Source organism: Coniophora puteana, assembly GCF_000271625.1.
Source record: "Coniophora puteana RWD-64-598 SS2 unplaced genomic scaffold CONPUscaffold_19, whole genome shotgun sequence".
NCBI lineage: Eukaryota > Fungi > Basidiomycota > Agaricomycetes > Boletales > Coniophoraceae > Coniophora > Coniophora puteana.
In genome coordinates this window covers 540,792-567,733 of record NW_006913071.1, presented here as the reverse complement: position 1 = coordinate 567,733, position 26,942 = coordinate 540,792, and the positions used below count along the sequence as shown (strand labels likewise).

Here is a 26,942-nt window from a genome sequence, read left to right as displayed (position 1 = left end):
ATTTGGGCAGTCGAGCTGTATGCGAACGTGGGGAAGACGGAATTGGAAACAAGGCACTGCGCTTCTCCGTGGATGCCTACGCCTCCCTCCGCTGATCACTCGCAAATTGTTCGCCACAGGAACTTACCAGCTCAGCCACCCGTTGGTCCGCCCCATTGCTGGCCGTTCCGAGATCGTCCTCGCCGGTTGTCAATGTCCCCACAACATCAAGGTTGCCCTACCCTCGTCATCCTCGCACTTGCAACGGCCAGCACTGGGAAGACGAGTAATTTGTCTCTAGGGCGTATGGATAACACATCGCTAAACGGATGTTGCATATGCCTCCTGCGATACTATCACCCGGTCTGTCGCGCTGCCAGCCTGCCGCCCCTTTCCACCTCGCATCCACCTCCCCGCAGTCCCTATCATCGGTCCGGATATCCCCGATGGGCATACCTTCCATTTTTACATAAGCTATTCTTCCCCTTTATCGACCAGGTTCCTGAGGGCCTCTCCGGTCGCCCCGGCAATCTGGCTCCTTCCTCCACGTCGTCATGACGGACACCGGTATCGGCCATACCCGTCGGCCTCAACCTGGGGTCATCCTCTTCGATTCCGACTCATCTCGACTCGGCCGGTGTGCTCGTTGCCCTTGAACTTCCTCGACCGCCAGATGGTGCGGCCAGGTTGCCATGGTCCATGTTCCACTGCTATGTAACCGAATCGCCGGGGCGAGCACATGCACGCCTGATGCCACGGCCAGGTTCATCCACCCCGACCCCACATTTTCTCCCTTCTCGCGTGTCGCCCACCGTGCACCTCGTCACTCTTGGAACCGCTTCCCAATTTCCCCACCGCCCACCGCGTTCTAGACCTTCCTGCCTCTCTCCCCTTCTTCGAATTCACTCGTTTGCTGCATTGCGTACTACTTCAGGCGCCAGAACTACCTTCTAGTCGCACGCTGGACTCAGATGACCTCAACATATGACGGCCCTTCATACATTGACTGACATTTCATTCGCCACACCCCAGGCCAGGTCCACGGTCTCATCCCGAGGTTTCCTCTTACTCTCCACGGCCTCCCTCGATCGGTCGATCTTCCCACTCGTCCACCTTCAACGCGTCGCCTCGCGTCGTACGATTCACACTCTCAGAGACCGTCGGCGGAGGAACTATGTAGATCCATCCAGTAGTGGAAATGCAATTACCTGGGGCAGAACGGCACCCGCTGAATGGGATCCTCGTTTTGATGTAAGTTACATTTATCATGTCCTATCCATCACTTCAATGGCACACTCCGTGAGGCTGGGGTCGACGTGTTTCACTTGGAATTGCATCAGTGAGTTTTGGACTGTACGCACAGCTCGAACCCTAACATGTTTGATTGGATTGGATTGAATCACTCACAGCACCGCAGTGCATTGGACCTGGATAGCTATACCTTGGATGGGAACAATGCACGAATACAAAGCGTGCCGGCGTTCTGCGAACGCATGCAGTGACCACCGTCTGCATCTGATGTCGGCTTTGTTCGTGATGCATGATGCATCAGCGCTCCCCGTCGCAGTTGTTGTTCTACTTCTGATGATAGTTGAGAAGCCTACCTCTGGCGCCCGCACTGGCGGGCGCAAACACCCGCGGGCTCACGCTCAAACTCCCAGGCTGTTGCGCACCGGACACTCATCAACATCCCGAACGCCACGAAGCCCATACAAACGTCGACTGCCCTCCGCCCGCTACCCACAAGCACTGGCCATGTCTACTCGGTTCCGCATCATACCTGGATGCATCTGCGGCCTCATGAAGTTCTCGACCTTGATCGACGGCATCTCGATCGGTATCGCCTGCTTCGTTTCGTTTCTTCCCGCGTCTAGAAGCCGGTAGTCTCAACACCGTAGCAGACACCGTTAGACTTCGCCTGCCCTATGATGATCCATATCGACCGCGACGAGAGAACCCAGACCGGACCCCGGGACCGACAATGCAAATAACGACACGCCAGTCGACATCGGGCGCTGTACAGACGCGTTCGCGCCCTGTTCCGCTCGCGCGATCTCGCTCGCATCTCTCGCGATCGAACGTTCGACGTCCGTATCTCGGGAGATCACCTGCCGCGGCGGCCTTGTCTCCCCAGGTCTCTCCTTATCTTCGCCATTGCCAGCGCTGAGCCTTCTCTGTCCGCTGTCCGTCGATCGTGGTGCCCTATCGCGCCCTATCGCGCCACCCATCACACCTCTCTGCGCATGCTCGCGTCGAGCAACGTGCGCCAGCGATACGCACATACCCCCCAAGATAAGTTACCCCGCTTCGTACCTGATCGACCTGCTCTGCCTGCCAGGTGTACGAGTTGGATGTGTCTGGGGTCTGGGGGTGACACACACGTTGGTTGCGTTCGAGGTTGTTGCTTCACTTGTTGGCGCAATCCCGCCGGCCGAGGAGATTGCTCCGTCGCTCGGCAAGGTTAATTTGATTCGGGCATATCGTCGGAGCTGTCGCCGGTCGGAACAGGGACAAGGCACCCGTGACATGGGGATGGGGATGTGTCAGAGGATTGTCAGAAAATGTGTGATGGCGGTGCCGGGCTGTCAATTTTCTCTCCTCTTCATGTGCTGGAATCACATGTTATCGTACCCGCATATCCAGCGAGTGAGTCGTCGGAATCAAGAGACATCCGTGCGTCCACCAGCGTGTAGTACCTATGCATCGTTTGTTTCATTCACTACTCATGCGCACGTCTCACAGGGCAGAGGCGAAATGAAGGCGACACGATTTTGCCCGGCTCAAGGACGTGTACACTACAGTATTCTGCCGAGCCGAGGTCGCGTCCACGATGAGCCCCTCTGCACACCTGCGAAATACTTTCCCATTCTCGCATATGTCCGCGGAGCCGGATCGTATGACGCATGCGCTCTCTTATAGCTTTCTCGCGCGCGCTATTCTTGCCTCAATGTACAGCAAGTTTCTATACATATTACGAGGTGCGTGCGCGTGTTACGTGTTTTGGAGCTATATATGGATCCTGATGTGTTCATGAGCAGGAATAGCCCAAACTCTGAATATTGCTTGGAGTCGCATGCGTATGCTGCAATGTTCCTGAGCGCAGCGCCTCACCCCGGGCGTGAACACGTATATACGGGCCTGCAAAAAGTGGGGTTCCATGCTAATAGGGCGTCCCTTTGGGGCAGGTCGGCGGTCAGGTTTGATGAAACGCTTGCGGCGCCACTGATGCTGCGATCAGCTACGCAACCTATGTTGCCTCTAGTGCTAATCAGCGCTTCGTGGGATGCCTCTGGGCTCTTGCCTCGCAAGCGTGATTGCGTAGTATGGCCTGGTATGACCTTTTCACTGCAGTATCGATATAGATACCCGCTGCATATTATGCAATGTGCCGCAGTCTCTTCGGTTCCGTAGGCTTTTGGCCTTTCATATCGCACATTTACGATTTTACAGTATTTGTTCGACTTCGGGACTTTCGGGACTCTGGAAGCGCTCCTCACGGACGGACGATGTCAAGACGAAAGTTTAGGCGCAAGGTGTAAAAGTATCGTTTGTTCCAGTTGTTTCTTCAAGTATACATATGCTATTGATTGGCATCTGAGATTTAGCATCCACTCTCGGTCCCGAAGTCAAGGACCACGAATTCGGAAAGTAGATTATGCAGGCAGGCAGATGGCTATCCGTGGTCGGCATCGCGACCTTCGTTTTACTGAGGACGCCGAGGCCACAACTCGGGCTAGAGATCTATCCGGATCGGCTTCATGCCGCATGCACGCAGCATGGCCCCATAATGTCGTCACTGAGCTGGATTGTCTGTCGAGACCGAGACGACCACCGGCGTATTAAGACTGCATACGGCACATAAGTACCGTATCAGATCGTATCTGCATAAACATTGAAGCTGAGTGCGCCCGCTATCTCTATCCCTGAGCCTGATCCATTATCTACTTCTTACGCGCTCTATAACGCCTAATGTTGTCAGAATGTGTACACCGAATGAACGTATTATTCCTTCAACACTGGTTCTTTGCCCTCCGAATACCATGTACTAGCATTGAGCTGCCTCGGTGGAGATTGCATCTCTTATCCAGCAGAACGTTCGCCGCCGACGAAGGCATTCTGTTCTCGCTGTCTAAACTATTGGGCACACTTTCTTCCGCCCCAGTCTTATCTGCTCCCGTATGGTTTATGCCCGTCTCTTCTGCTGCTTTCTCCCATGCTCGCGAAATGGGACACATGTGCGCAATTCGCGACTCACCGGCCCATCGACATTTGGCAAGTCGTACCATACAAACTGATAGGTTCAATGCTACTCCGAGACGTACCTTATCCATGACAAGGGTGTGGACACGCTATCTCATTTGCGAATGGTTCTAGATGGCTGCATGGGCGCTCACCGCATGATGCTTTCCGGAACATCAATACAATGCGATACAATACAGTAAGAATCGAGGCCTCCTGCGAAGCTCTGCTTTGCGCTATGACGTCGACGTACTGAATACTGAATACACGCACTGAACACGCCATTCATTAAACTGTGAGCCCGGGTTCTGAGAAGCACGTTCGTATGAGGGAAAACTCTACTCGAGGCACTAGACGCGTTTCCTTATCTCACTAAGGGCGCTTCTGGCCCCATAATTCACCCCGGAGGAACTACGCTCTTTTCCAAGCGCCAAGATAGCATCGGGCTCAGCGTCATAATAGATCGATCTTTTCTTAGTTTCGTCTTGTCTTAGGCACGCGTTTGGTTCCATTCTCAGGCGCGTAGATTGCTTTCCTCCGACAAGTCTCCAGATAGGGTTTTTAGTGATTGTGTAATCAAGGAACTTTGACTCTTGTGCTATCGTTCAGAGGTATATTTAATTGCGACTTTAGTGATTCCGGTAATCATATTGGAAGCATGTTTTGACTCTTTTCTTGCCACCATTCAAGAGGTGCCTTTGATACGGAAAGTAATTTCCTCAGCTCTGTCAAGCTAAGCAATATATCATATGCACATTCCCTATTCGTCTCATCGCATTATCACTTCAAGTTTAAGGATCATCAGAGGAGGGTTCAAAGCAATCCTTAGTGTAACATGCCTACCTGCTCCATACCACTTTCAAACCCAATCATTTCCGCTCTTTCAGCTTTCTGTTTCTGTGAGGTATATGTTTTGTGGTGAAGTTGACGCGGATAGACTACTTACGCCAGTCGCAAGTAACCGTAGATCATCGCAAGATCATCGTGAACTTCTAGTCACCCTCGCCAACAGGGGCTATTACCGGAGTTTCGGATAATTGCGAACCCTCGGCCCCTCTAGTGCTGGTCTTGTCGCGACCTGTCACGGCATTGACACGAGTACTTCTTGTTTCTTTTCAACCACGATCTGGCTATTGGCTGGCCTCCCCTTCAATCATGTTTGATAGTTGGAATATGACATATCCTCGGAATGAACTAGCTCAAAAGAACTACTTGCTCACTCAGCCGAGTACGTTCTCTATCGCCCGGGTGCGCTGTGCAATTCCCTTTTTCTCAAATCCGTTCCACAATAGTATTACTGATGCCCCTTCTTTTCTGCCGCTATCAAGGACTACAGACGCTCACGGAACACATGGCCAAGGATATTGATGAATGGGCGCTAAGCTGACGCCGCACTCCACCGAGGTTTGCTTTGGACTTAATTTTCCCAGGCAATAGTGTCTACTCTCCCCTGACCTGATAAAAAGTGGTAACCTGCCTTCCAAAGGCGGTCACTGGGATCTATGAAATCCGGCCGGCTCTTAGGAGCAACTTGAACCAGCTCTATCCAATTACAATGATAATGACGCGACAGGACACCCTCAGTCTAAGGTGTACGACCACATACATGCGGATGCATGGATTGGTACAGCTCCGCCTCATAGTGATGCATTTCTTACTTGCTAGCGCTGATCGAGATCCTTAGTATACGGTACGGATCATGTTACCGTGGAGCCGATTTGCGATTGTTGTGCAGCTTGCTGTGCATTCACGGTTCAATCGCGATAGCACACCAGACTGTTTACTCTCATCAGCGCATCTCCTCAGCCGCAACCGTCCCGAATCTCGGCCCATTAGCTTCGGCGTTGAACCATGTCTAGTGAGTAGATACATGATCGCGATCATTCGACGGATGTGCTGATGGATGCATGTCTCAGACAACTCTTGCTCTAGCGATGCCGCCATGGAGAAGTTATCTCGGAATGTCGCTTTTCATGCATACAAAGATTAATCTCCCGAAGCTGAGTGGCATGAATCGGATGGTGTGAGCCAGAAACTGCTCCGTGCTACGATGAAGGAGTTGAGCGGGCGGGGTCGGAGTGTTGTCTGGCTTCATGGAGAGTCCAGGAGCACGCCTGTCGCCAATATGCTCGCTGAAACGCTGGGAGGCTCGGGGCGACTTGCTGGGCGCTTCTTCTTTTCACCAGCAGACCCTAAGTCGCGTTCACTAAACTACACGCTACCGACCATTGCTTATCAACTAGGCACCTCCGGTAAACGTCGTGTACGAGACACTCTTGCGCATGCTCTCACACGAGATCCTGGGATACTCGACCACCAGAGAACTTTCGAGGATCAGTTTGACTCCTTGTTCATCAACCCTATCAAAAGCTTGAAAAACATCTGGAAAGAACAAACTCTGACACCGAAGAGTCCACAGTGCCGGTATTTCTTTTCAGTGGTGTCGATGTTTGTTTACTAGCAGAGGCCGAGAAGGTTTCCAGCATCACCAAGTTTATCAAGCTCCTGATGGACAGTCTCTGCCGTGAGGACTTTCCTGACTTTCACTTGTTCTTTGGCAGTGGGTCCGGACTCTCTCTACCGAAAATCAAAGTAATCCTGAGTGACTGTACCAACGGTGACATTTTTATTTCCGACGACAACCCAGACTCTCATGTAAGGCTTACACCTCTTGGACTTCATGCGTCATCAGACGACCAATCGCCACCTTCATTTGTTCTCATTTCATATCACAAAGCATCGTGGTATCGCGTTCTGTGCCAACTAATCGTTACACTGCTCAACATGACCTTCTTTTCATCTTTGCTCATGCCGCGGCGGGATGCGCCTCAACCGATACCATCTACACCATCCTCTCCATTGGCGCCACCTGCAAATCTATCACCAGAAGCCTTGGAACTGGTATCTGAGCCACCCTCTCCGCTGCTGCCTCCCGCCGATCCACTGCCTGTGCCCACATTGTCACCGCCATCCTTTCCTCCACTACCTCTCATTCATCCCCTGCCAGATTCCCAGTTAACGTCATCCACGCCGCCACTCAGACGAACACTGTCTCGATCTATCACGCTCTCTAAACCCGCTTCTAAAACATCACTTAGACCGTTGTCTCTCGTTATCTTACCACCCAATGTGCAGCTGCCTTCCCCTGAGCCAGTGTCTTCGTCACAGCCTTCCCCTGCTTCAACTTATGAGACTCAATCGCCATCATCGCCATCATCCTCTCCGCGGAAACATCATTTTTCTCTGTTACGTAGGTCGTTACCACGATCACTCAATCCAAGCTCCTGGTTAGCGCCTCATGGCAGGGCATTTACCAGACATGGTGGGTAATCAAACGTTTAACGATATGGTTACGCTGACTGACAAACTCTTTGCAGACAATGGGAGTGACTATTGGAGGAGGTTGATGGACGTTGTATCCTTTGAAGCCTACGAGAAAACGGCACCGACTAAAATTCTCCATCCCGAACTTCTGCCGGTACTCTCAGCGGTAATGAACTACCGATATCAGAACAAAGGGCATATGTAGTAACATCATCTGGCTGGACGGAGACCACGACCTTTCGAGAACAGTGGCTCAGTTCGCGGCGCACACGTTAAAGCGCGAAGACCGTCTGGCTGGCCAGTTCTTCTTCCCGGATAAAAAGCCTGACGCGGCACTAACCTCCGTCCTCCCCACCATCGCACTTCAGCTCGGCGTTAGACACGGGCGCATACGACAAATGATTATTGACACTCTCCGCGACGCCCCCGAGCTAATCGCGGACGACCACTCCTTCATGGACCACATCTACCCTTTCTTCATCCGCCCTCTCAGGCGTCTCAAGGAAAAACAAGAAACGGCGCGGGGGGCGCTCAAAACAAACACTTACGTGTTTGCAGGTATTCAGGAGCGCGGGGCCAGCCCTCCGGAATTCGCCAACGTCCTTCGTCTCTTGGAGAGTCTGGCCGACTGCTTGAGCCACTACGACGACTTGCCTAACACCCATATTTTCCTTGCCACCGATCTCGCCGACCATACGCGAGATGAAGTGTTCACGGCGCTTCAAGAAACGTTTACCGTTACCTATACTCACGCATTTGATGTGAACTCAACATCTCACTTACAACTTGCATGTTTTCACGTCCGCCACAGATAACCTGTTGTTCCTTCAATTTCGTTTCTACACTCTATCACCGTCACCGTTATCCTTAAGTTACGATTTCGGCCGCTCGACTCGCCTTCACCCCAGCCCCTTTCTATATCTCTTTTTTACGTTCTCCTCATATCTAAATCCCCGGTACCATGCGAACACATACGTAGAAGGCTTTCCTACCTATACGATTACCCCTTAAATCACCTTTGAATCTTATATTCGCTATCACAGCATGACTTGGCATCTCTGTCCCAAAAAACGCTATGGACTATCTCGAGATCGCGCTTACACATACGTTACCGTGAACCGGCTTCGGCCTCAGGTGGCCCCCTACACCTAATACAGCTGCCGAAAGCATTCACGATATGATACATGATACACATCGTCAGCTACCCATTGACGTCGAAATGCTGTAATTCGGCGAGTGTGTTCAGAGAGATCAACCCGACGGATGCAAATCCGGTGCAATGTAACAAAGAAAGAAAGAAAGAAAGAAGTATAGTAAGATGATTAGTAGGCTTCCGGCACCTCTCCGTTAGCGCGCACGTGTACATATACCAGCTAGCCCATCCCGCATTCCTAGACCTCGAAGAGGAGCACCGCAGCCCTAAGAATAGCCTGCACGCACCCGATGTCGGTATGACGAATTGCCGAGCGGCAGCCCGCACAGCAAAGAGCGGGAGCAAGCGTACGATGTCGATGAAAACACGTTCACCGCCGCCGCGTCCGCGTGCTCTGGAACTTGCTCGTCTCCCTCCGCAACCGTCTACGCAACACAAAACACAACCAGTCAGCGTTAATTCACACATGACATCAGAGAGAGAAAAAAAAAATCCAGATAAAGAAACCACGCACCGACTCGCCCGCTCCCTCTCGACCTCCCGCCTCTCGACCTCCTCAGCCGTAAGCACCTCAAACCGTGTCCTGAACTCGTCCGCCTCCGCCCAATCCCGCCACACGCTCCTCAGCGCCCTCGGCCCGCGCCCGTCGCGCGGCGCACGGCCCCAGCCCAGCCCTAACCCGAGGCCCGTTTTATCTTTGAGCAAGCCAAGACCGGACTTGTCCCTCTCCTTTCTTTCGCGCTCCTTCTCCCGTTCTGCGGTCGCAGCGACAGCGACATCGGGCTGCGGCGTCCCGTTCACCGTCGTACCAGCACCAGCGGGCAGCACCGGCTGCGCGCCCAGCTCCTCCGTCTGCTCCCGCGCCGCCGCCGCCGCCGCCGCCGCCGCCACAGCCTCGCGATCGGGTATGCCGCCGAGGACGCCCCAGTCGAGCACGTCGCGGCGGTGGCGGAGGAGCTCCTCGTGCACGGCGTGTGCGATTAAGGGCACGGCTTCGCCGCCGAGGCCGAGTTCGGCGCAGAGCGACTGGGAGAAGGATTCGGGTGTGAGCGGGGAGCGGAGGTCCCATTCGACGTGGTCGAGGAGGTGGTAGTTTGATATTTGGACGTCGAGCTGTGGGTGGGTGGCGGGTTTGGGAATGTGAGATTGGTGTTTGAGTTCGGTCAAGGGTGGAAGAGAACGCGGAGAGATGCGTGAAGATGTCTCGGTGGACGGGAGATGGACGGCTCAAGGAGGGACAACTCACACTGAGGATAACACGGCAATCCATCACCTCGCCCCACACCATCTCCACATCCGCCTCCCCTCCCTCCCCTCTCTCCATAGATTCAACAGGCAACGGCGGCCGAAATGCATCGTCATCCTCCATCTCAATCGCAGCCACGTCGCCCGCGTCCTCGAGCTGCGCGCGTATCTGCGCAGCGACCGTCTCCGCGTACGTCTGCGGCAGCTCGAGGTCGGCGCAGAACACGCGCGCGAACGCCTCGGGCTTGAGCAGCGTCTCGTGCAGGTTCCACACGAAGCAGTCGCGCACGCGCAGCGTGTCTGTTTCGAACTCGACGCGGATGGGCACGAGCGCGGTCTTGGTGGGTGCCGCGGCGGCGATGGTATCTGGGGATCTGGGGGTATCGAGTGAGAGGGAGAATGCGGGGTAGGGCGGTTAGCAGAGGATCGCTAGATAGAACAGAGGGAGATAGGGGCACCAACTCACGGGTACTCGTGCATCGTCGGCGCGGCCGGACGCGACTTGATAAACCGCGCAGGCGGTATCATACCCAGATAGCTCTGATCCAGCTCCGCGCCCCTCCCGCCCGCCCCCTGCGGCTGGGGCGTCGCCGACCCGCTTCCGCCTCCATGAAAAACGCTCATACCGAGCCGCCCGCTCCGCATGCCGACGTTACGCAGCGCAGAGCGCGTCCCCCCGCTCGCGACAAAGTCGCTGTCGTCCGAGTCGAGCGCGCCCGCGTCGGGCAGCTCGTCGCCCGAGCCCGGGTCGACGTAGCTGACGGTGCCTCCGCCGCGCCGCGAGGGCCGGCCGGAGAAGGTGCTGCCGAGCCCGGCGGCGGCGGCGTAGTCACGCTGAGAGAGGATGGGCTGGACGAGGAGGGTTGTTCCTGTACGGAGGCGGGAGGAGTAGGTGGTGTGCAGGGCCTGTGGGACTGTTGGGATGGGCGGGATGGGAGGGTTGGGTGCGGGTGGTGCAGGGGTGGCATGAGGGGCGGCGGTTTGAGGTTGGTAGTGTTGTTGGGGGACGTAGGCTGGTTGGACTACCGGTGCAGGGGTGGGTGGGACAACCTGGGGCGTCTGAGGGGGTTGGGCTGCCTGAGCTGGTTGTTGCTGTTGCTGCTGCTGTTGCTGGGCCTTGGAGGGGCGATTTCTGGGTCTTGTTGAACGGGCGGTGCTTGTGTTTGTGTTTGTGGACCAGGTGTGTATGTTCTGCATGTAGACTGGACGGAATGAGAGATGAGGACGGAGGTTGATGATGACATACCCTTTCCTGGAGCAGACGGAGCCGTGTTTGGCGCGACATAATGCTGGAACGGATCCTTGGCCCCGTTCGCCATCTTGAGCAACTACGCAAAAGTAAAGTCTCTGCACTCACGATATCGGCTACCTTTCGCACAAAACGCGTCCAACATCGTCGATTTCCTGTGATAATAGTCCAAATATAGAAATTATAGCCAAACACGGTGCACAAATGACGCGCGGCATTTTCGGAGGTAAATCCCATCCTCGATGCTGCAGCTCGCCGCATCCGCTCGTCGCTGCCGTGTCCCCCTCGCCCGCTACTACTCACGCAAACCCTCTCAAATCAAGCCATGTCCCAACGAAAACATCGTAGACCTCCTCACAGACCGTATGCATCCGACGTTGAAGCAGATATGCCGAATCACGACGCTGACCGCTGAACAGACATGGAGGCTGAGACCGAAAACGTCTCCCACAACGAGTTCAAAGTTCGTGCATTTAAGAATGCCATCAGAGCTATCCAGTCGCTCGACTATCCCATCGAGTCTGCACAGCAAATTCGTAGCGTATGTCTTTCGCTGTCCCTGCTTTTGTCCTCACTTGTTCATTGATGCGCCATTAGCTCAAAGGCGTCGGCTCTGGTATCGTTAAACGGGTAGACGACTACCTCAACCAACACAAAGCCGTTTCCACCTCGGTTTCTGTGCGTCCCCAATGTCGCTTGGCGCTAGTGCACTTCGCAGCTAACCCAACTTCTCGTCTCCCTAGCCGAGCCCCAAGTCCCCCTCATCCCAAAGCAAAGCCGCTGCCCGCTTGATTATCAATGAGCTCCAGCAAGTGCCTGGCGTAGGGTGCGTGGCCAACCACCACCTTCTATCATCTCTCACTGTCGTCACTTCTCACACACGTGTTGATCAGCCCAACCATGGCCAAATCGTTATACGACGCCGGCTGCACGTCCCTCGTGCAGATGCACCAGCCCCAGTACAGCGCGATGCTCAAGCCCGCCCAGCGCGCGTGCCTTCCCTACGTCTCCCACCTCACCTCGCCCGTCCCACGTGCGGAGAGCGAGGCCGTCGTCGTAAGTCCGCGTGTTCCCTGTGATCGCGTGCTCAGCTGGCAGGCAAGCACATGGCTAACGAGGCTGCGTTGGGACGCAGGACTTTGTACGCAGGCATATTCCGAGGGAGTTCGAGGTTGTCGTCGCCGGGAGCTAGTGCGTCTCGCATTTTCCTTCTACACGTTTCATGCTCACTTGGCAAACGATCCGTCTGCCCCTCCACACAGCCGTCGCGGCGCACCCGCCTCATCCGACATCGACATTCTCCTCTTCCACCCCAGCATCACCGACATCCCTCCGCCTCCTCCGCCCTCAAACTCAGCTCCCTCCTCCTCCCCAACAAAGCGGAAAGACCGCCAACCAAAGCCCGCCCCACCCGACCACTCAGTTGACCCCGGTCCACACCAGACAAGCAAGAGCAAGAGCACGGTCAAGCTGAACGACGTCCTCACAGAGCTGACGCGCCGCGGTCTGCTCGTCGCGACGATGTCTTCGGGCGCACGGCGGTGGCAGGGCATCGCGCGTGTGCCTACGCCCTCGACGACGCACGTCGATTCTGCGAGCGGGAAGGAGACGCTGTACAAGCACAAGGACGAGGACAAGGGCGAGAACGAGGATGAGGGGGGCAAAGGCGGGAGGGACGATAGCGTCTACAGGCGCATGGATATCACGTGCGTTTGCTTTCTCTCGCTGCGACATCTCCCCGCGGACTGTTGAGTCTAATCTAATCTCTGAACATTTGCACGGACAGACTCTTCCCCGCGCGGGCTAAAGGCGCGGCACTTGTCGCGTGCACGGGCGACAGGGAGTTCAACGTCGACCTGCGCGCGCGCGCATCGAGACTCGAGCTGCATTTAAATGATATGGGGCTGTGGCGCTGGGGAAAGGAGGGTCCCAACTCTGACTCCGGAATCGACTATGAATCTACGGTGTCCTCCTCGGGAGCTACCAATGCCGGTGCGAGCGCCAGCGAGAGCACGGAGGACGTCGAAGCAGAGTCGGAGGGATCGTGGCGCTGGCACCTCCTCGCGAGCGAGGACGAGCGCCAGATTCTGGCTGAGCTCGGGATGGACTGGGTCGAGCCTGAGCGGAGGAATTTTGTGTATCTCGTGGATCCGAGGAAACGCACGAGCTCGAAAATGGGTTCAGGGTCAGGGTCAGGTTCGAGTGCGACTGCGAAGGTTTCGTCAAGGGCGGCGTCGGCGTCGGCGTTGGTGAAGAAGGGACCAAGGAGGTCAAAGAAGGCAAAGGAGGAGGTGGTGGTGGAACTAGAGTCAGGGGCGGAGACTGCTGTGAAGCGAGGGCGAGGGCGACCGAAGGAAGTCGAAGAGGACTTGCCGGAGTCGTCGGAGAGAGGGCGTGGGCGGTCAAAGGTCGTCAGCGACGGAGGGCTCGAGGGAGAGCCTCCCAGACGCACCCTGTCGGGACGCCCTAGGAAACACTCTGATGACGAGTCTTATTCGTTATGAGTAGCTACGGTATCAACGCCGCCGTGTCGTTCATGTTGTACTCGTTGCCGCATTAAGTAACCGGAATGGGTGGCCCCTATCCTGGACCACCTGAACACAAAATAGAGATACAACTAGTTAGAGGCCCCCAATGCTCACGAAAATTGATATCTGTGTTCTAATAGATGTGAATAAGCCTCAAAATAGATGAGTAGTTCATCAATTGCTGCGATGATTTCAAGTACTATGAATATGAGTTACATAACTTGCATCTCAGCTTGGAGAGATTTTCAGGGAGAAACTATATTATTCAAGTGTGTAGGATATATTATCTGGCTGTTTATAATATGCCTGTAAATTTTTGACTGATCCAAAGCTACTGTTAATGAATTATCAGCATGGATAATTTGTCGAGCAAAAGCATAGTGTACATTATATGATGTATCAGACATATTTCTCTTCTGTTTTGGCCTCAAGCACAATATGATGGGCCTTAACATTGATAGATATAATGAATCACTCATCTGGGTGCTTAAGGGGTCTACTCCTATACAATAAATTGTGTCTGTATAACATGTTCTATCCTCAGTGTGTCATTGAAGAATGTACTACAAATTATCCATGCTGATAATTCATTAACAGTAGCTTTGGATCAGTCAAAAATTTACAGGCATATTATAAACAGCCAGATAATATATCCTACACACTTGAATAATATAGTTTCTCCCTGAAAATCTCTCCAAGCTGAGATGCAAGTTATGTAACTCATATTCATAGTACTTGAAATCATCGCAGCAATTGATAAACTTCATCTGGTTTTTTTACACTCATATCCATTGTGAGGCTTATTCACATCTATTAGAACACAGATATCAATTTTTGTGAGCATCGGGGGCCTCTAACTAGTTGTATCTCTATTTTGTGTTCAGGTGTAGACTCGTGACCAGTCTCCCGAGACGCGTGCCTAAAGAGGCAACAGGCCATGGGGGCCTTCGCATCTGGGAGACTGGGAGATTCCGTCAACTCCCTGGCAGGGAGCCAACTGAGTTTGAATATTGGCAGTAAAGAAGCATTGAGAAGCATCGGAGATTGGTTAGATAAGCTGGCATTACCGCAGCTGATCGAGCACTTGTAGTCTTGCGTCGCGTCGCACTCTGTACACGCCATGCCCATGAAATATAACGATTTGCACCCTCTCCCTCCTGCGTGAACATAAGATATACTACCCTGGCTGTCGCGATCGCATTCACGACAGCATGACCAGTCATGACACTTACGAGTTACTTACATTTCACGCATCGTCGCTGAAGTCGCAGCTTCACTTCTTGGTGCAATAGGTCACGTGACCAACTACTTCCATAACCGGTCACATGACCCGGTTTGGTTACTTTACATTACTGGATTACATAATCATTCTACAACATTCCCGGACATTCTTTATGACTTCATCATGATGTCACGAACGCGTCACTAACATGTCATACATGACATCACACCTACGTCACTCGTTTACCATTAGTAGTAGTACCTCGCACTGCTTGGTCTGTGCGCACACAGTCATTACCATATTAGCTAGTCTGTTTGGCTCGACCAAACATCCTGTACTTGTATATAGTCTGAGCAATCTACGCCCCAAGACTCTAAGTGAGTTCTTGTGGGAATTCCTCCTACAGTTCTATACCTAGTCTTGCCACATCGGCGAGCAGTCAACCTCTCTCCATCCCGCCCTACCCCACTTGGCGTCATCCTGTGCAGGGCTTCGTCGTCTACCACCTCGAGGACTTGAGTGTTGTTGGTTTCTGGGGCTCGCGCCTTCGGAGTCGCTCACACTGGCCTCATCCTAACTACTACCAGCTGCCTCCACCACCTCCACTGCCCATATTTTGGCTGCTGCAATGGACAACACCCCCTGCATGGCTCTCTGAGGATATCAGACTAAGGGAGCTTTTGATGGCTCTGGTTGACACGGAAATGATAGCGCTTGATCTCCATATCTCTCAGCGCAGCTCTAGTTGCTCTCTGGAGGAGTCCTACATCAAAACTGGGCTGGAGCTGTTCTTGAAGGTGGGCAAGTCAGCTACAGATGTCTTGATTATGATTCTACAGGCAAAGTCTCAGCCAGCCTATCTCATGCCTTATCATACTCAATTTCTAGGCGGCGGGGCACCCAAATTTCTCTGGAACATGCTTGGAGATATTCCTCTCTGGAAGAGAAAGCTGAAGTCTAGGCTTGAGGATGATTCAATGCCACATATACTTTCTATTATGGGGAAAGAAATGACAGCTGCATTTTTGAAGCTGTTCTGCAAGTCGACCAGGGAAACTACACCTACTTTTGTCGAGACATTTGACCTCACACAGCTCCTTCGTGTCTAAAAAACTGCTTGGTGGTGTATGATGTTGCGATAGACTCCAAGTTGAATATCCTGTGTAGAGTAGCAAGCGATCTAGCAGAGACAAGTGGCAGACATACCTTCCAGAGGTTCTTGTCATCTGGGGTATCTTGGTTTATTCGAATGGTGGGGATGCCGAAACTTTGAAACTCTGAGACCTGCAGCTGATTAACCTTTAGCATAAGAATTGATTAGATGAAACAAAGACTTACATGACTAGCTTGCAAGAGCTTCAGAGGTGAGATAGTGATCACAATTTTTGAAGGATCGCCAAAGAGAATTGGCAGGATCATGGCAAGTGTTTTGCCATACTACCTGTTCCTGCGCAAACTATGACATTCTTCCCAGCTAGAATACTCACAGTGGCCTCGATCTGAAACTGACGTAGTTTTCATTTGCCTAGATACCGAGCATCAAACCAGGCTGTGACTTTGAAGACAGTCTTGGCTTGCTGAGGTGTCAGGCTCTCAACAAAGGTGGGGGAGAGCTCACCAAGCAATTGACAAGCATTATCGGACAGTAATGATAAGTTGAATTGATCAAATATATTCATAATGTAGCAATGTCGGGGGAGACGATCATGTAGGAAGCGATGTACAGCGAATGCAGTGTTGCTGTCAGAATCCGACTCGTCGACAACATTAGCAGTGCCGGCGCTCCTCCCGCCACTCCCGGTGGCGTTCGACTTCTTCTTCGGACAGTCGTTGTGCAAGTGCCCAACCTCGCCGCACGTCCAGCAGGCACGGCCCTCCTTTCGCACGTTCGCTCGGGAGCCACCATTGCCAGAGCTGAATGCCATTGCCTCGTTGTCGTCGCGAGATTTCGAGGCACGGGCAGACCCAGGCGCGGGTTTGATATGCTCGTACTCTTCCCCGATCACTTGGATGAGCATGTCGGGGTCGATGGTACCAGTGGGGCTGTAGAGGCGTGCGGCGGTGAGCTGGCCCGATGCGAAGCTTGCCAGAGCTCTTGGAAGCGAAGAGATGATGGTCGAGCAGTAGTCGGCGTCGTTTATCTCAACGTCAACCGATGCAAGTTCCTCCTTCTTCGTTCGGAGGCTGTCGAGCCAGACGTAAACGTCGCCGCCGTTGGGACACTTCGAGTTAAGGAACTCCGAGCGAAGCTCAGTCTGCGCGTAGGTACCCTTCTGCGTGTACTCCTGGACAACCTTTGCCCACATGGCAGCTGTGGTCGGGAGGTTTCTGACCTTGAGTACGGTGGAGTCGGGCAAGCGGCCCAGCAGAAGGTTCTTGGCCAAAGACTCTCTCTCCTCCCACTTCTCCAGTTCGGCAGTCTGTTCGGCCGTGAGGGGCTGAGCTGGGGACGCGGTGGGAGCAGCTCCGGTGGTGGTAGCGGTGGTAGCAGCTGTTGCAGAGGCAGGAGCGGCGACTGCAGAAGCAGGGGCGGCGGCTACAGAAGCGGGATAGGGCCGTTGAGCGGCACCGCTAAAATGCGGCCATAGCTTTGACTTGGCCTGGACACCGGTCTGGAAGCGGATAGAGAATATCGCCCAATTCGCCCCACGCGGGTCGAGCTTGGGGACATTTGAGGGCAGAGTGTCCGTTGTAACTGGCTGGGAGGAAGACAACATAGTAAACTGGCAGGGTGTTGGTATAAGCGTTGGAGGCGGGGCTCATAACCTTAAGGAAGGTATGAGAAGCAGCGCGCGATCTAGACACCAAAGGTCCAACAGTAAGTCTCAGTCGTCGCGCGGGGAGAGCGAACGCTGTATATTACCTAGACACCAAAGGTCCAACAGTAAGTCTACAATGACAATGAGTACAGTGTCTAGCGTGCGGAAAATGTAAGTGTCTCACCTCAGTCGTCGCGCGGGGAGAGCGAACGCTGAGGTGCAGGTATCCTAGCTCGCAGTATAAGTGGGACTCGTCTCGTCCGGGTATCGTATGGCAGGCATAGAGACACGTAGCAGATAAGAAGAATAAAACACATGATATCAGACAAACAAAGGTTATCGAACTGCGTCGAAGGGAAACTAGAACGAACGTGTGGATGAATAACAAATAAACGTCAGGAGACAGTGTAAGAAAGGGTATATGCGCGATGCTGGCATCTCCGATGTCGGCCTGGACGTCACGACGTCGATGCCGTCGCAATGATCTTGTTGCTGGCATCGCTCCATCGTACCTGGGACGTCGAGTACGGCCGACCTGCGAGCCGTCGTCGGCCGGCGCGACACCTTGCGAATTTCAACACATACCTATGAATTAAAACCTAGACAGCTGTTGAGAACTGAAGATGCCACACACGGGCGTGAAATTTGAATCAATCAACGCCGACTCCCCTGCATGCACATTCAAAAGTTGACATGACAAAACATCACTAAGATACACTCACTCAAGAACAATAATGGGTTGTGTAAAAATCATCTGGGTGCGCAGGTCACCTTCTGAAGCATTGCCATCCGTTGAAACTGCAAGCAAGTGAAGGCTCGCCACATCCGAAATGACTTACGGGGCAGTGTTGCTACACAGGGTGTTTGCGGATAAATCAATAGCATTGTCGCACAAAATGGCGCTGACAGGCACTATCTCGATCTTAAGTATGTCGCAAGATTACTTGATATGACACTTTGAAAGAGGGATGGGTCCGAGTCAGCTGCAGAGGCTGCAGTCCCGTTAACAAAAATTAACATGGTGGTTGAGGACAGTAGATAGGAAAATGAGATTGTACACTATGCCGTAGATGACGTTCAGTAGTTGTTCAGTGCGAGTGCGAAGACGCCATAACAAGAGAAATGTCTTGGAAATGTCTCACAAAACAAGACCAGAGGCTGTCCATGTTAGGTCACATGACCTCATTCAATTTTTCAATTGACCAGCCATCTGTTGTGCCATTAGCAAGCCCCTCTAACCCAGTTACCTCTAGCGGTAACAGGAATTAAGTAACCGGAATGGGTGGCCCCTATCCTGGACCACCTGAACTAGACTCGTGACCAGTCTCCCAAGACGCATGCCTAAAGAGGCAACAGGCCATGGGGGCCTTCGCATCTGGGAGACTGGGAGATTTCGTCAACTCCCTGGCAGGGAGCCAACTGAGTTTGAATTTGGCCTCAGCCCGAGAGAAGATCACCGCCGGATAAGGGAACTCAGCCCCTGAATTGCAGACACGTCGCATCTATAGTAAGTGCCACTGCCTCGTCTATACGTTCTCTGAAGTCTCCGACAATGATACCCTCTCCTCTGTTACCGACTTCACGGACGATGTAGACGACGATGATATACCCGATCTGATGAGCGTCTCTGATTCTTCCGATGACGAGAGCGACGTCTCCGATGATGACGACGTTGCCAGTGTCGTGGCGGACTGGGCTGAGGACCCCTCCGCAGACGATGAAGCAGCTGCAGCTGCGCTAGAGTCGGTTGAAGATTGCGATCTGCAACCCACGCGTGCCCCTCAGGCTGAGTTGTACGACTCAGGCGCTACCCGCCACATCTCGCCTTACCAAGATGCCTTCGAGAACTTTGTGAACATCCCTCCGAGGCCGTTTGTTGCCGCGAACAAGCAACCATTTCACGCTGTCGGCCAGGGTGATCTTGTCATCGACGTGCCCAATGGGATGGACGTTTCGAAACTTCGCCTAAACGAGGTTCTCTATTCTCCGGAAGTCGGCTACACCTTGGTGTCCATCGGTCGACTCGACCGCCAAGGCTACTCGGCGATGTTCAGTGACGGCTCTTGCACGCTAAACGCTCCAGATGGCAGTGTCCTGGGACGCATCCCGCAGACGTCAAAGGGGCTTTACCGTGTTGTTCACACAAGCGAGGGCAATGGGGCAGTGTCTGCAACCGACGATGGGATCTCTGTCATGGAGTTGCACAGGAGAATGGGCCACATATCCCCATCCGTCACTCGCAAGCTCGCCACGGATGGCCTAGTCAGTGGCCTCCGCATCAACGATGACCCGGACGAACCTTTGTTCTGCGAGTCGTGCGTCTACGGGAAGGCAACGCGCCGCCCAATCGCGAAGGAGCGCTTAGGCGAGCGTGCTCCGAACTTCGGCGACAAGGTCTACTCGGATGTTTGGGGCCGTGCGCCCACGACGTCTCTCGGAGGAAAGCAGTACTACGTGTCCTTTACAGACGATGCATCCCGCCTCACTCATCTGTACCTCCTCAAGGCGAAGAGCGAGACCTTCAATGCCTACAAGAAGTTCGAACGCATGTACTCCACGCAGCACAAAACTGCCATCCGCACACTTCACACCAACCGAGGAGGGGAATACCTCAGCCGCGATTTCATCCAGCACCTTGCTGATGCAGGCACTCGTCAGGAGCTCACTGTCCATGATACCCCCCAACATAATGGTGTCGCCGAGTGCCTGAACCGCATGCTCCTCGAGAAGGTGCGGGCAATGTTGCATGCGAGCGGCCTCCCTCGATCGCTTTGGGGCGAGGCCGTGCATCACGCGGTTTGGCTGAAAAATCGCACGCCGACAAGGGCGCTTGGTGGTCGCACCCCTTTCGAGGCTGCATTTGGGTCAACACCAGACCTTAGCACTCTCCGCGAGTGGGGATGCAAGGTGTGGGTTCGCCGCGAGGCCGCAGCCAAGCTTGGCGATCGTGTTGCGTGCGGGCGATGGGTTGGGTTCGACTCTCGGAGCATGAACGGTCACCGTGTTTACTGGCCTACGACACGTAGTGTCTCTGTCGAGCGCAATGTATACTTCGACTACGCGCCGACGGATAGTCGAGAGGGGGAGGATGAGCCTGGCTCGACTATCCCTCCCGACGCCACGATGCGCGCGCCTGACGCCACTCCGGACATCATTGCCCCCGACAAAGGCGCCACACCACCATGCACTGCTGCCGACGTCAACGCCACGCCTGACACTGCCTCCGACGCGTCCAACGTGCCCGCCGTGCCTCCCACAGTCGCTCCCGAGCCACTCGCTGAGGGCCGATCGCAGCGCGTACGGCTCCCAAGCACCCGCGTGCGCGATATCCTGAACGGCGTTGGTACAAGCTCCCATCGTTTGCGTGACCCCAGGATTGCGCGAGGCGTCCAGCTCCCTACTCAGCAAGATGACGACCCCTCTGACCTTGAGGGGGAGCAAGAAGTGAGCACAATGCTCGCTTTTGAGGAGGCATGGCAGCTCGGCGATATGGACTGCGTGTTCGCTATCCAGGAGGCCATAGCAGACTCCGAGGCCCTAGAGCCCACCTCGCTTGCAGATGCCAGGCGCCGCCCTGACTGGCCCGAGTGGGAACGGGGAATCCTCGAGGAGCTTGCCACGCTCACAGCGGCTGGGACTTGGGATCTGGTAGATGCCCCCCTCGACGCCAACATAGTGGGCTCAAAGTGGGTTTTCCGCGCCAAGAAGGACGCTGCCGGAAACGTCGTTCGCTACAAAGCTCGATTGGTCGCTCAGGGGTTCTCGCAGGTGCCGGGCGTCGACTATTTTGACACTTTCGCCCCCGTCGCTACACTCTCCTCGATCCGCACTGTGCTTGCGTTGGCCGCACGTCACAACCTCGAGCTGCACCAGGTCGACATCAAGGGGGCATATCTCAATGGTGAGCTATCCGACACCGAGGTCATCTACATGAAGCAGCCCCTTGGATATGCATCCGTCGAGTTCCCCAGTCGCGTAGCCAAGCTCAACAAGACACTCTACGGCCTCAAACAGAGCGGCCGCAGGTGGTACCAGAGACTTGTCCAAATTCTGGTTGGCGAGCTAGGTTTCGAGGTCTGCAAGGTGGACCAAGCTGTATTCTACAAGGTCGAGGACTCCTCCCGAATCGTTGTTGTTGTCCACGTTGATGATTGCACCATCGCTGCTACCTCACGCAAGCTCGTCGACGATCTCAAGAGCGGCTTGCGCAGCCACGTCGAGATCACCGACCTTGGGGAATTGCACTGGCTCCTCGGGATTGAAGTTCGCCGCGACCGCAATGCTCGCACCCTGTCGCTCTCGCAACGGTCGTACGTTGATTCGATTATCCGCTGTTTTAACTTCGAGGACTTGAAGCCTGTCGCATCCCCCATGGAGCCGCAGATCAAGCTTACAACGGCGCAGTGCCCGCAAACGACCGCAGAGTACGCTGCCGTGCGTCACGTTCCATACCGAGAAGCGGTGGGTTCCCTCATGTACGCGTCACTGGGCACCCGCCCCGACATCGCATACGCCGTCTCCGCAGTGTCACGTTTCTGCAGCAACCCGGGCCCGACCCACTGGGAGGCCATGCGTCGGATCTACCGGTACCTCATTGGAACTCACGACTTAGCGCTGACCTACGGAAGCATCGAGAAAGCGCTAATCGGTTTCACGGACGCTGACGGCAGCATGGCGGAAGATCGCCGTGCGATCTCGGGATATGCATTTGTCATCGACGGAGGAGCGGTCTCATGGTCCTCGAAGCGCCAGGAAATCGTGTCGCTGTCCACCACGGAAAGAGAATACGTCGCTGCCACGCACGCGACAAAGGAGGCGCTCTGGCTTCGCTCTTTCATCTCCGAGGTCTTCGACATTGACATCACACCAGTCTCACTCCTATCCGACAACCAGTCCGCCATTGCCTTAGCCAAGGAGCATCAGTACCACGCCCGAACAAAGCACATCGACGTCAAGTTCCACTTCATCCGATGGGTCATCGACGACGGCAAGATGCGACTCATCTACTGCCCGACTGAGGACATGGTGGCCGACGCGCTCACGAAGGCCTTGCCATCGCCCAAGGTGAAGCATTTCGCCGTGGAGCTCGGCCTGCACTCCCCTTGAGGGGGAGTGTTGAAATTCGCAAGGTGTCGCGCCGGCCGACGACGGCTCGCAGGTCGGCCGTACTCGACGTCCCAGGTACGATGGAGCGATGCCAGCAACAAGATCATTGCGACGGCATCGACGTCGTGACGTCCAGGCCGACATCGGAGATGCCAGCATCGCGCATATACCCTTTCTTACACTGTCTCCTGACGTTTATTTGTTATTCATCCACACGTTCATTCTAGTTTCCCTTCGACGCAGTTCGATAACCTTTGTTTGTCTGATATCATGTGTTTTATTCTTCTTATCTGCTACGTGTCTCTATGCCTGCCATACGATACCCGGACGAGACGAGTCCCACTTATACTGCGAGCTAGGATACCTGCACCTCAGCGTTCGCTCTGTTAAAACTAGCGTATGTCAGACCTCTCTCGCTCGTGGTACAAGCAAATTGATTGTGTTCTACCTAGCGTATGTCAGACTACAAGGATGTGTGAGTAATATATGCTGATATTAGTAGAACGGCTGCTTACCCTCTCTCGCTCGTGGTACAAGCGAATAGAGGGTAAGACGGTGGCTTCGCTGCCTGTATAGTTCCTGTGCTTCTGCTTCTCCCGTCCTGCTCGTTTCGTTCTCCGCTCGCCACATCCGTGTCTCGCGGTGCCACTGGAATCCTCCGGATTCCGACACTCCTCCTCAACGCGAGACAACTCCTCCTCAACACGGAAAACTCCTCCTCACCCGCATGGCCCCCCCTTGCCGAGAATCAGCTAAGACCCAGCAGGGAGCGTAACGCGACGAAGGAAGGACGTGGGAGTGCCTTCGTGAATATGTCGGTGATGTTGTCGGACGTAGGGACGTAGCGTAGATTTATTGTCCCGTCGGCGACGCGTTCGCGAATGAAGTGGTATCTGACGTCGATATGCTTTGTCTGCGCGAAGTTTGAGGGATCTTCCGAGATCTTAATTGTGGCTTGGTTATCGCAGAATAAGGGCGTTGGGTGTGTTTGCGCGTAGCCTAGAGCCTGCAGGACGTTCCGTACCCATATGATCTCTTTAGTGGCTGCGTCAGCAGCGACGTACTCCGCTTCACAAGTGGAGCCCGTCACGATCGGCTGTTTCCGCGATGACCAGGAGACCACTCCAGAGCCTAGGGAAGTGCAGTAACCGGTCACTGATCTGCGCGTGTCGGGGCAGGCGGCGTAATTGGAGTCGGTGAAACCAACTAGATCCGCGCTGGCCTTGCCCCCGAGGGTGAGTTTCAAGTCCCTGGTGTACGAGAGGTATCGTAAGACCCGTTTCGTGACGGCGAAGTGCTCCTCCGTGTACGCATCGAGGAACTGGCTTAAAAACTGACACGCAAAGGCGATGTCGGGGCGCGTCCCGACCGCGAGATAGTTAAGAGAGCCGACCAAGGACCGGTATGGTATCTTCGCAAGCTTCGCCTTGGTTTCTGCGTCTAGAGCGGCATGTGGGACCCGTCGTAGCTGGAAGTTCGCTTCCATCGGCGTGCTGACGGGTTTCACGTTAGACATGTTGAACTGGGCTAGAACGCGGTCAATGAGCGCGGTCTGAGATAGAGATATGGTGCGTGCCTCGCGGTCGCGGTCGATCGCGATCCCAACACAGAACTTCGACGGGCCGAGCTCGGAGATCTCCCAGATCGTCTTCATCGAGGACTTGAGCTGGTCGATCGCGTTTTGGTCGCTGCCAGCTATGCAGAAGTCGTCCACATGTACCGCCGCGGCCGTGAAGTCCTTGTCCGTCTTGCGGTAGTAGATGCAGTGTTCGCATGACATCCTCGTATACCCCCAAGAAACCATAGCGTCATGCATGGTCTTGTTCCACACTCGCCCTCCCTGCTTCATCCCATACAGCCCCTTCAACACTTTCCATACCATATCCTCCATCCCTGGCTCTTCAAAACCCTTCGGCTGCTCCATGTAGCAAATCTCGTCCTCCGAGAGTTCGCCGTACAGGTAGGCTGTCTTGATGTCGACTTGTTCGCACTCGAGGTTCAATGCCGCAGCTAAATGTAGTAGGATTCGTAGAGATTCGAGGCGAGCCGTGGGTGAGGTTGTTTTCGTGTAGTCCTGACCGTAGATGGCTTCGAAACCACGACAGACGTAGCGAACTTTATGTCGAGCGGGATTTCCGTGTTCATCGAGTTTTAGTTTGAAAATTGGCTTACCGCGCATGATCTTTCGTCCTGGTGGTACTTGATTTTTCGGTACCAAGACGTACACGCCGCGGTCTTTCAGACTCTTGAACTCGTCACGGACTGCTGCATCCCACTTGTCTCCGTTCGGCCCCGCGAGAGCATCTCTGAGGTTCGTTGGGTTGACGTAGAAGCACTTGTTGTCGGATAGGACCTCATCGTAGTCAGCAGCGAGGACGTCGGCAGGGTCGTCCTCCGAGTCCAGTGTGATATCCCAATCCACGAGGAAGGCGTTGATAGAGTTCTTTATTTCCTCGAGGCGTGAGACGTGCTGTATGCCTCGCGCGAGGGCATGCTTCTCCGTCAGCTTTGATGTGCGACTCGATCGCCGTAGTTGGTCTTTCTCGGGTGGGCGTTGATCGAGGTCGGTATCAGTAACAGGCTGTGGGGACAAGGGGAGGGAAGAGGCATCCGACGCTTGCTCAATGGTAGGGAGGGGCGATGGAACGTCGACAGAAGTACCGTCAAGCGGAGCGGCGTTGCTCGATCTACGAGCTCGAGCAACGGCTTCGTGCGATTCTATAAATCGTACGTGGTAAGACGTGACAACTTTGCCTGATGCCCGGTTATAGCAGCGGTATGCCTTGGAGTCCGGTGAGTAGCCAATCATGACGCATTCAACGGAATGCGCCAGGACCTTCGGGTTGTGCCCTTGCACTAGCACGAACGCACGCGCACCGATTTCGCGTAAGTGCGATAGGTCTGGCTTGCGCTTGAACCATGCCTCGTATGGGGTTTTGCCATCTAGAGCCCTGGCTGGGGTGCGGACGTGGAGGTAGTTCGCCGTCATGACGAACTTGTCCCACCTTGATACTGGCAAGCCGCATGCCAGGCGCATGGCACGGGCCTTGTTCATGAGCGATAAGTGCAGTCGCTCGACAAGTCCGTTCTGAGCGGACGTGTGCGGGGCCGTGAACCTCTGCTGAGTGCCACGGCTCTCTAGCCATGTCCGTAGATCCCCGCGTCTGAGCTCGCCATTGTCACTGATGAACTCTCCCGTTCGGAGCCCGGTCTCGAGTTCGCGCGCTCGTTCCCAAGCCTGCAGGGCTGGAAAAGCGGTGTCCTTACTCCTGAGAGGTGTAGCCCAAGAATATCGACTGTAGTCGTCGATGATGTCCATTACATAGGCGTATCCTGCAACAGAAGGGGTACCGGGGTGCTCCATCAAATCTACGTGTACGCGTCCCAACTTCCGTCCAGCCCGATCTCCCTCTCTAACCCTCGGAACGTGCGATCTGGTCTGTTTGCCCAGTATGCAATGTTCACATTTAGGTGGGGTTTCAGAGAGGTCGATGGACATACCGGTCGCTCCGCGGTGTCTAGCCAAGTCCAAGACAGACTGGTAGTTCGCGTGACCCAAGCGGCGGTGCCAGACGGCAGTCAACGGAGCCAACTGAGAACATGTGGTGCAAGCGACGAGAGCGTGATGAGCTAGAGCTTGATAAGAGCCGACGAGACGATAGAGGCGATTTCGTGTTTTGACCCCGGAGAGAACTTTAGCGCCACTCGAGTTTGAGATTGTGCAGACACCACAGCCGAACGTAATTGAGTAACGTTCATCGTCGTCGAGGGTAGCTACTGAGATCAGGCGCACGGCAGCGTCAGGAACGTAAAGAACATTCCGGAGATCCAGATGTAGACCCTTTCCGAACGAGAGGCGTATGGTGCCGATACCCCGAGCATGGATCGCAGATCCGCCAACACCAGTGATTCTACGAGCTGCTATCATCGAGAGCGAATAGAAATCCTCGGCACAACTAGAGATGTGCACCGAAGCCCCCGAGTCGAGGTAGAAAGGCGTGATCTCTGGATTGATGACAGTAGCCTTAGACTGATTAGGCGCCGAAGAAGCCCAGAGAGCATGGTCAGCATTGCGTACGTGCTGTCGCCAGTCAATGTCGGCCTTGAAGCTCGGCGCCTCAGTGGCTAGAAAATAGCT

The 26,942-nt window shown here is 54.4% G+C and overlaps 4 protein-coding genes across 4 annotated transcripts; 2 read left to right on the top strand and 2 right to left on the bottom strand.

The window, feature by feature from the left end:
- Positions 1-7,516: 7,516 nt before the first annotated feature.
- CONPUDRAFT_170023 (uncharacterized protein) lies at positions 7,517-8,559 on the top strand (the record flags this gene model as incomplete). Its single annotated transcript, XM_007777083.1, has 3 exons — positions 7,517-7,544; positions 7,596-7,708; positions 7,800-8,559. The coding sequence occupies 3 exons, from the start codon at positions 7,517-7,519 to the stop codon at positions 8,355-8,357; spliced, it is 699 nt and encodes a 232-aa protein (XP_007775273.1). The 3' UTR covers positions 8,358-8,559.
- Positions 8,560-8,619: 60 nt separating this feature from the next.
- Positions 8,620-11,190, bottom strand: CONPUDRAFT_113250 (SNF5-domain-containing protein). Its single transcript, XM_007777082.1, has 4 exons — positions 10,407-11,190; positions 9,942-10,314; positions 9,210-9,808; positions 8,620-9,120 (listed from the first exon to the last, which is right to left on the bottom strand). Exons 1-4 carry the CDS (start codon positions 11,135-11,137, stop codon positions 9,066-9,068), a joined length of 1,758 nt encoding a protein of 585 aa, XP_007775272.1. The 5' UTR covers positions 11,138-11,190; the 3' UTR covers positions 8,620-9,065.
- A 277-nt stretch (positions 11,191-11,467) lies between these two features.
- Positions 11,468-13,870, top strand: CONPUDRAFT_132911 (Nucleotidyltransferase). The gene is made up of 9 exons (XM_007777081.1): positions 11,468-11,552; positions 11,609-11,730; positions 11,787-11,849; positions 11,945-12,015; positions 12,083-12,245; positions 12,325-12,380; positions 12,452-12,895; positions 12,976-13,115; positions 13,170-13,870. Exons 2-9 carry the CDS (start codon positions 11,611-11,613, stop codon positions 13,691-13,693), a joined length of 1,581 nt encoding a protein of 526 aa, XP_007775271.1. The 5' UTR covers positions 11,468-11,552; positions 11,609-11,610; the 3' UTR covers positions 13,694-13,870.
- A 3,339-nt stretch (positions 13,871-17,209) lies between these two features.
- On the bottom strand, positions 17,210-17,656 carry CONPUDRAFT_67260 (uncharacterized protein; the record flags this gene model as incomplete). Its single annotated transcript, XM_007776933.1, has 2 exons — positions 17,210-17,377; positions 17,456-17,656. Coding segments are annotated over 2 exons (369 nt in total), but the record flags the coding sequence as incomplete, so codon positions are not given.
- Between the last annotated feature and the right edge of the window lie 9,286 nt (positions 17,657-26,942).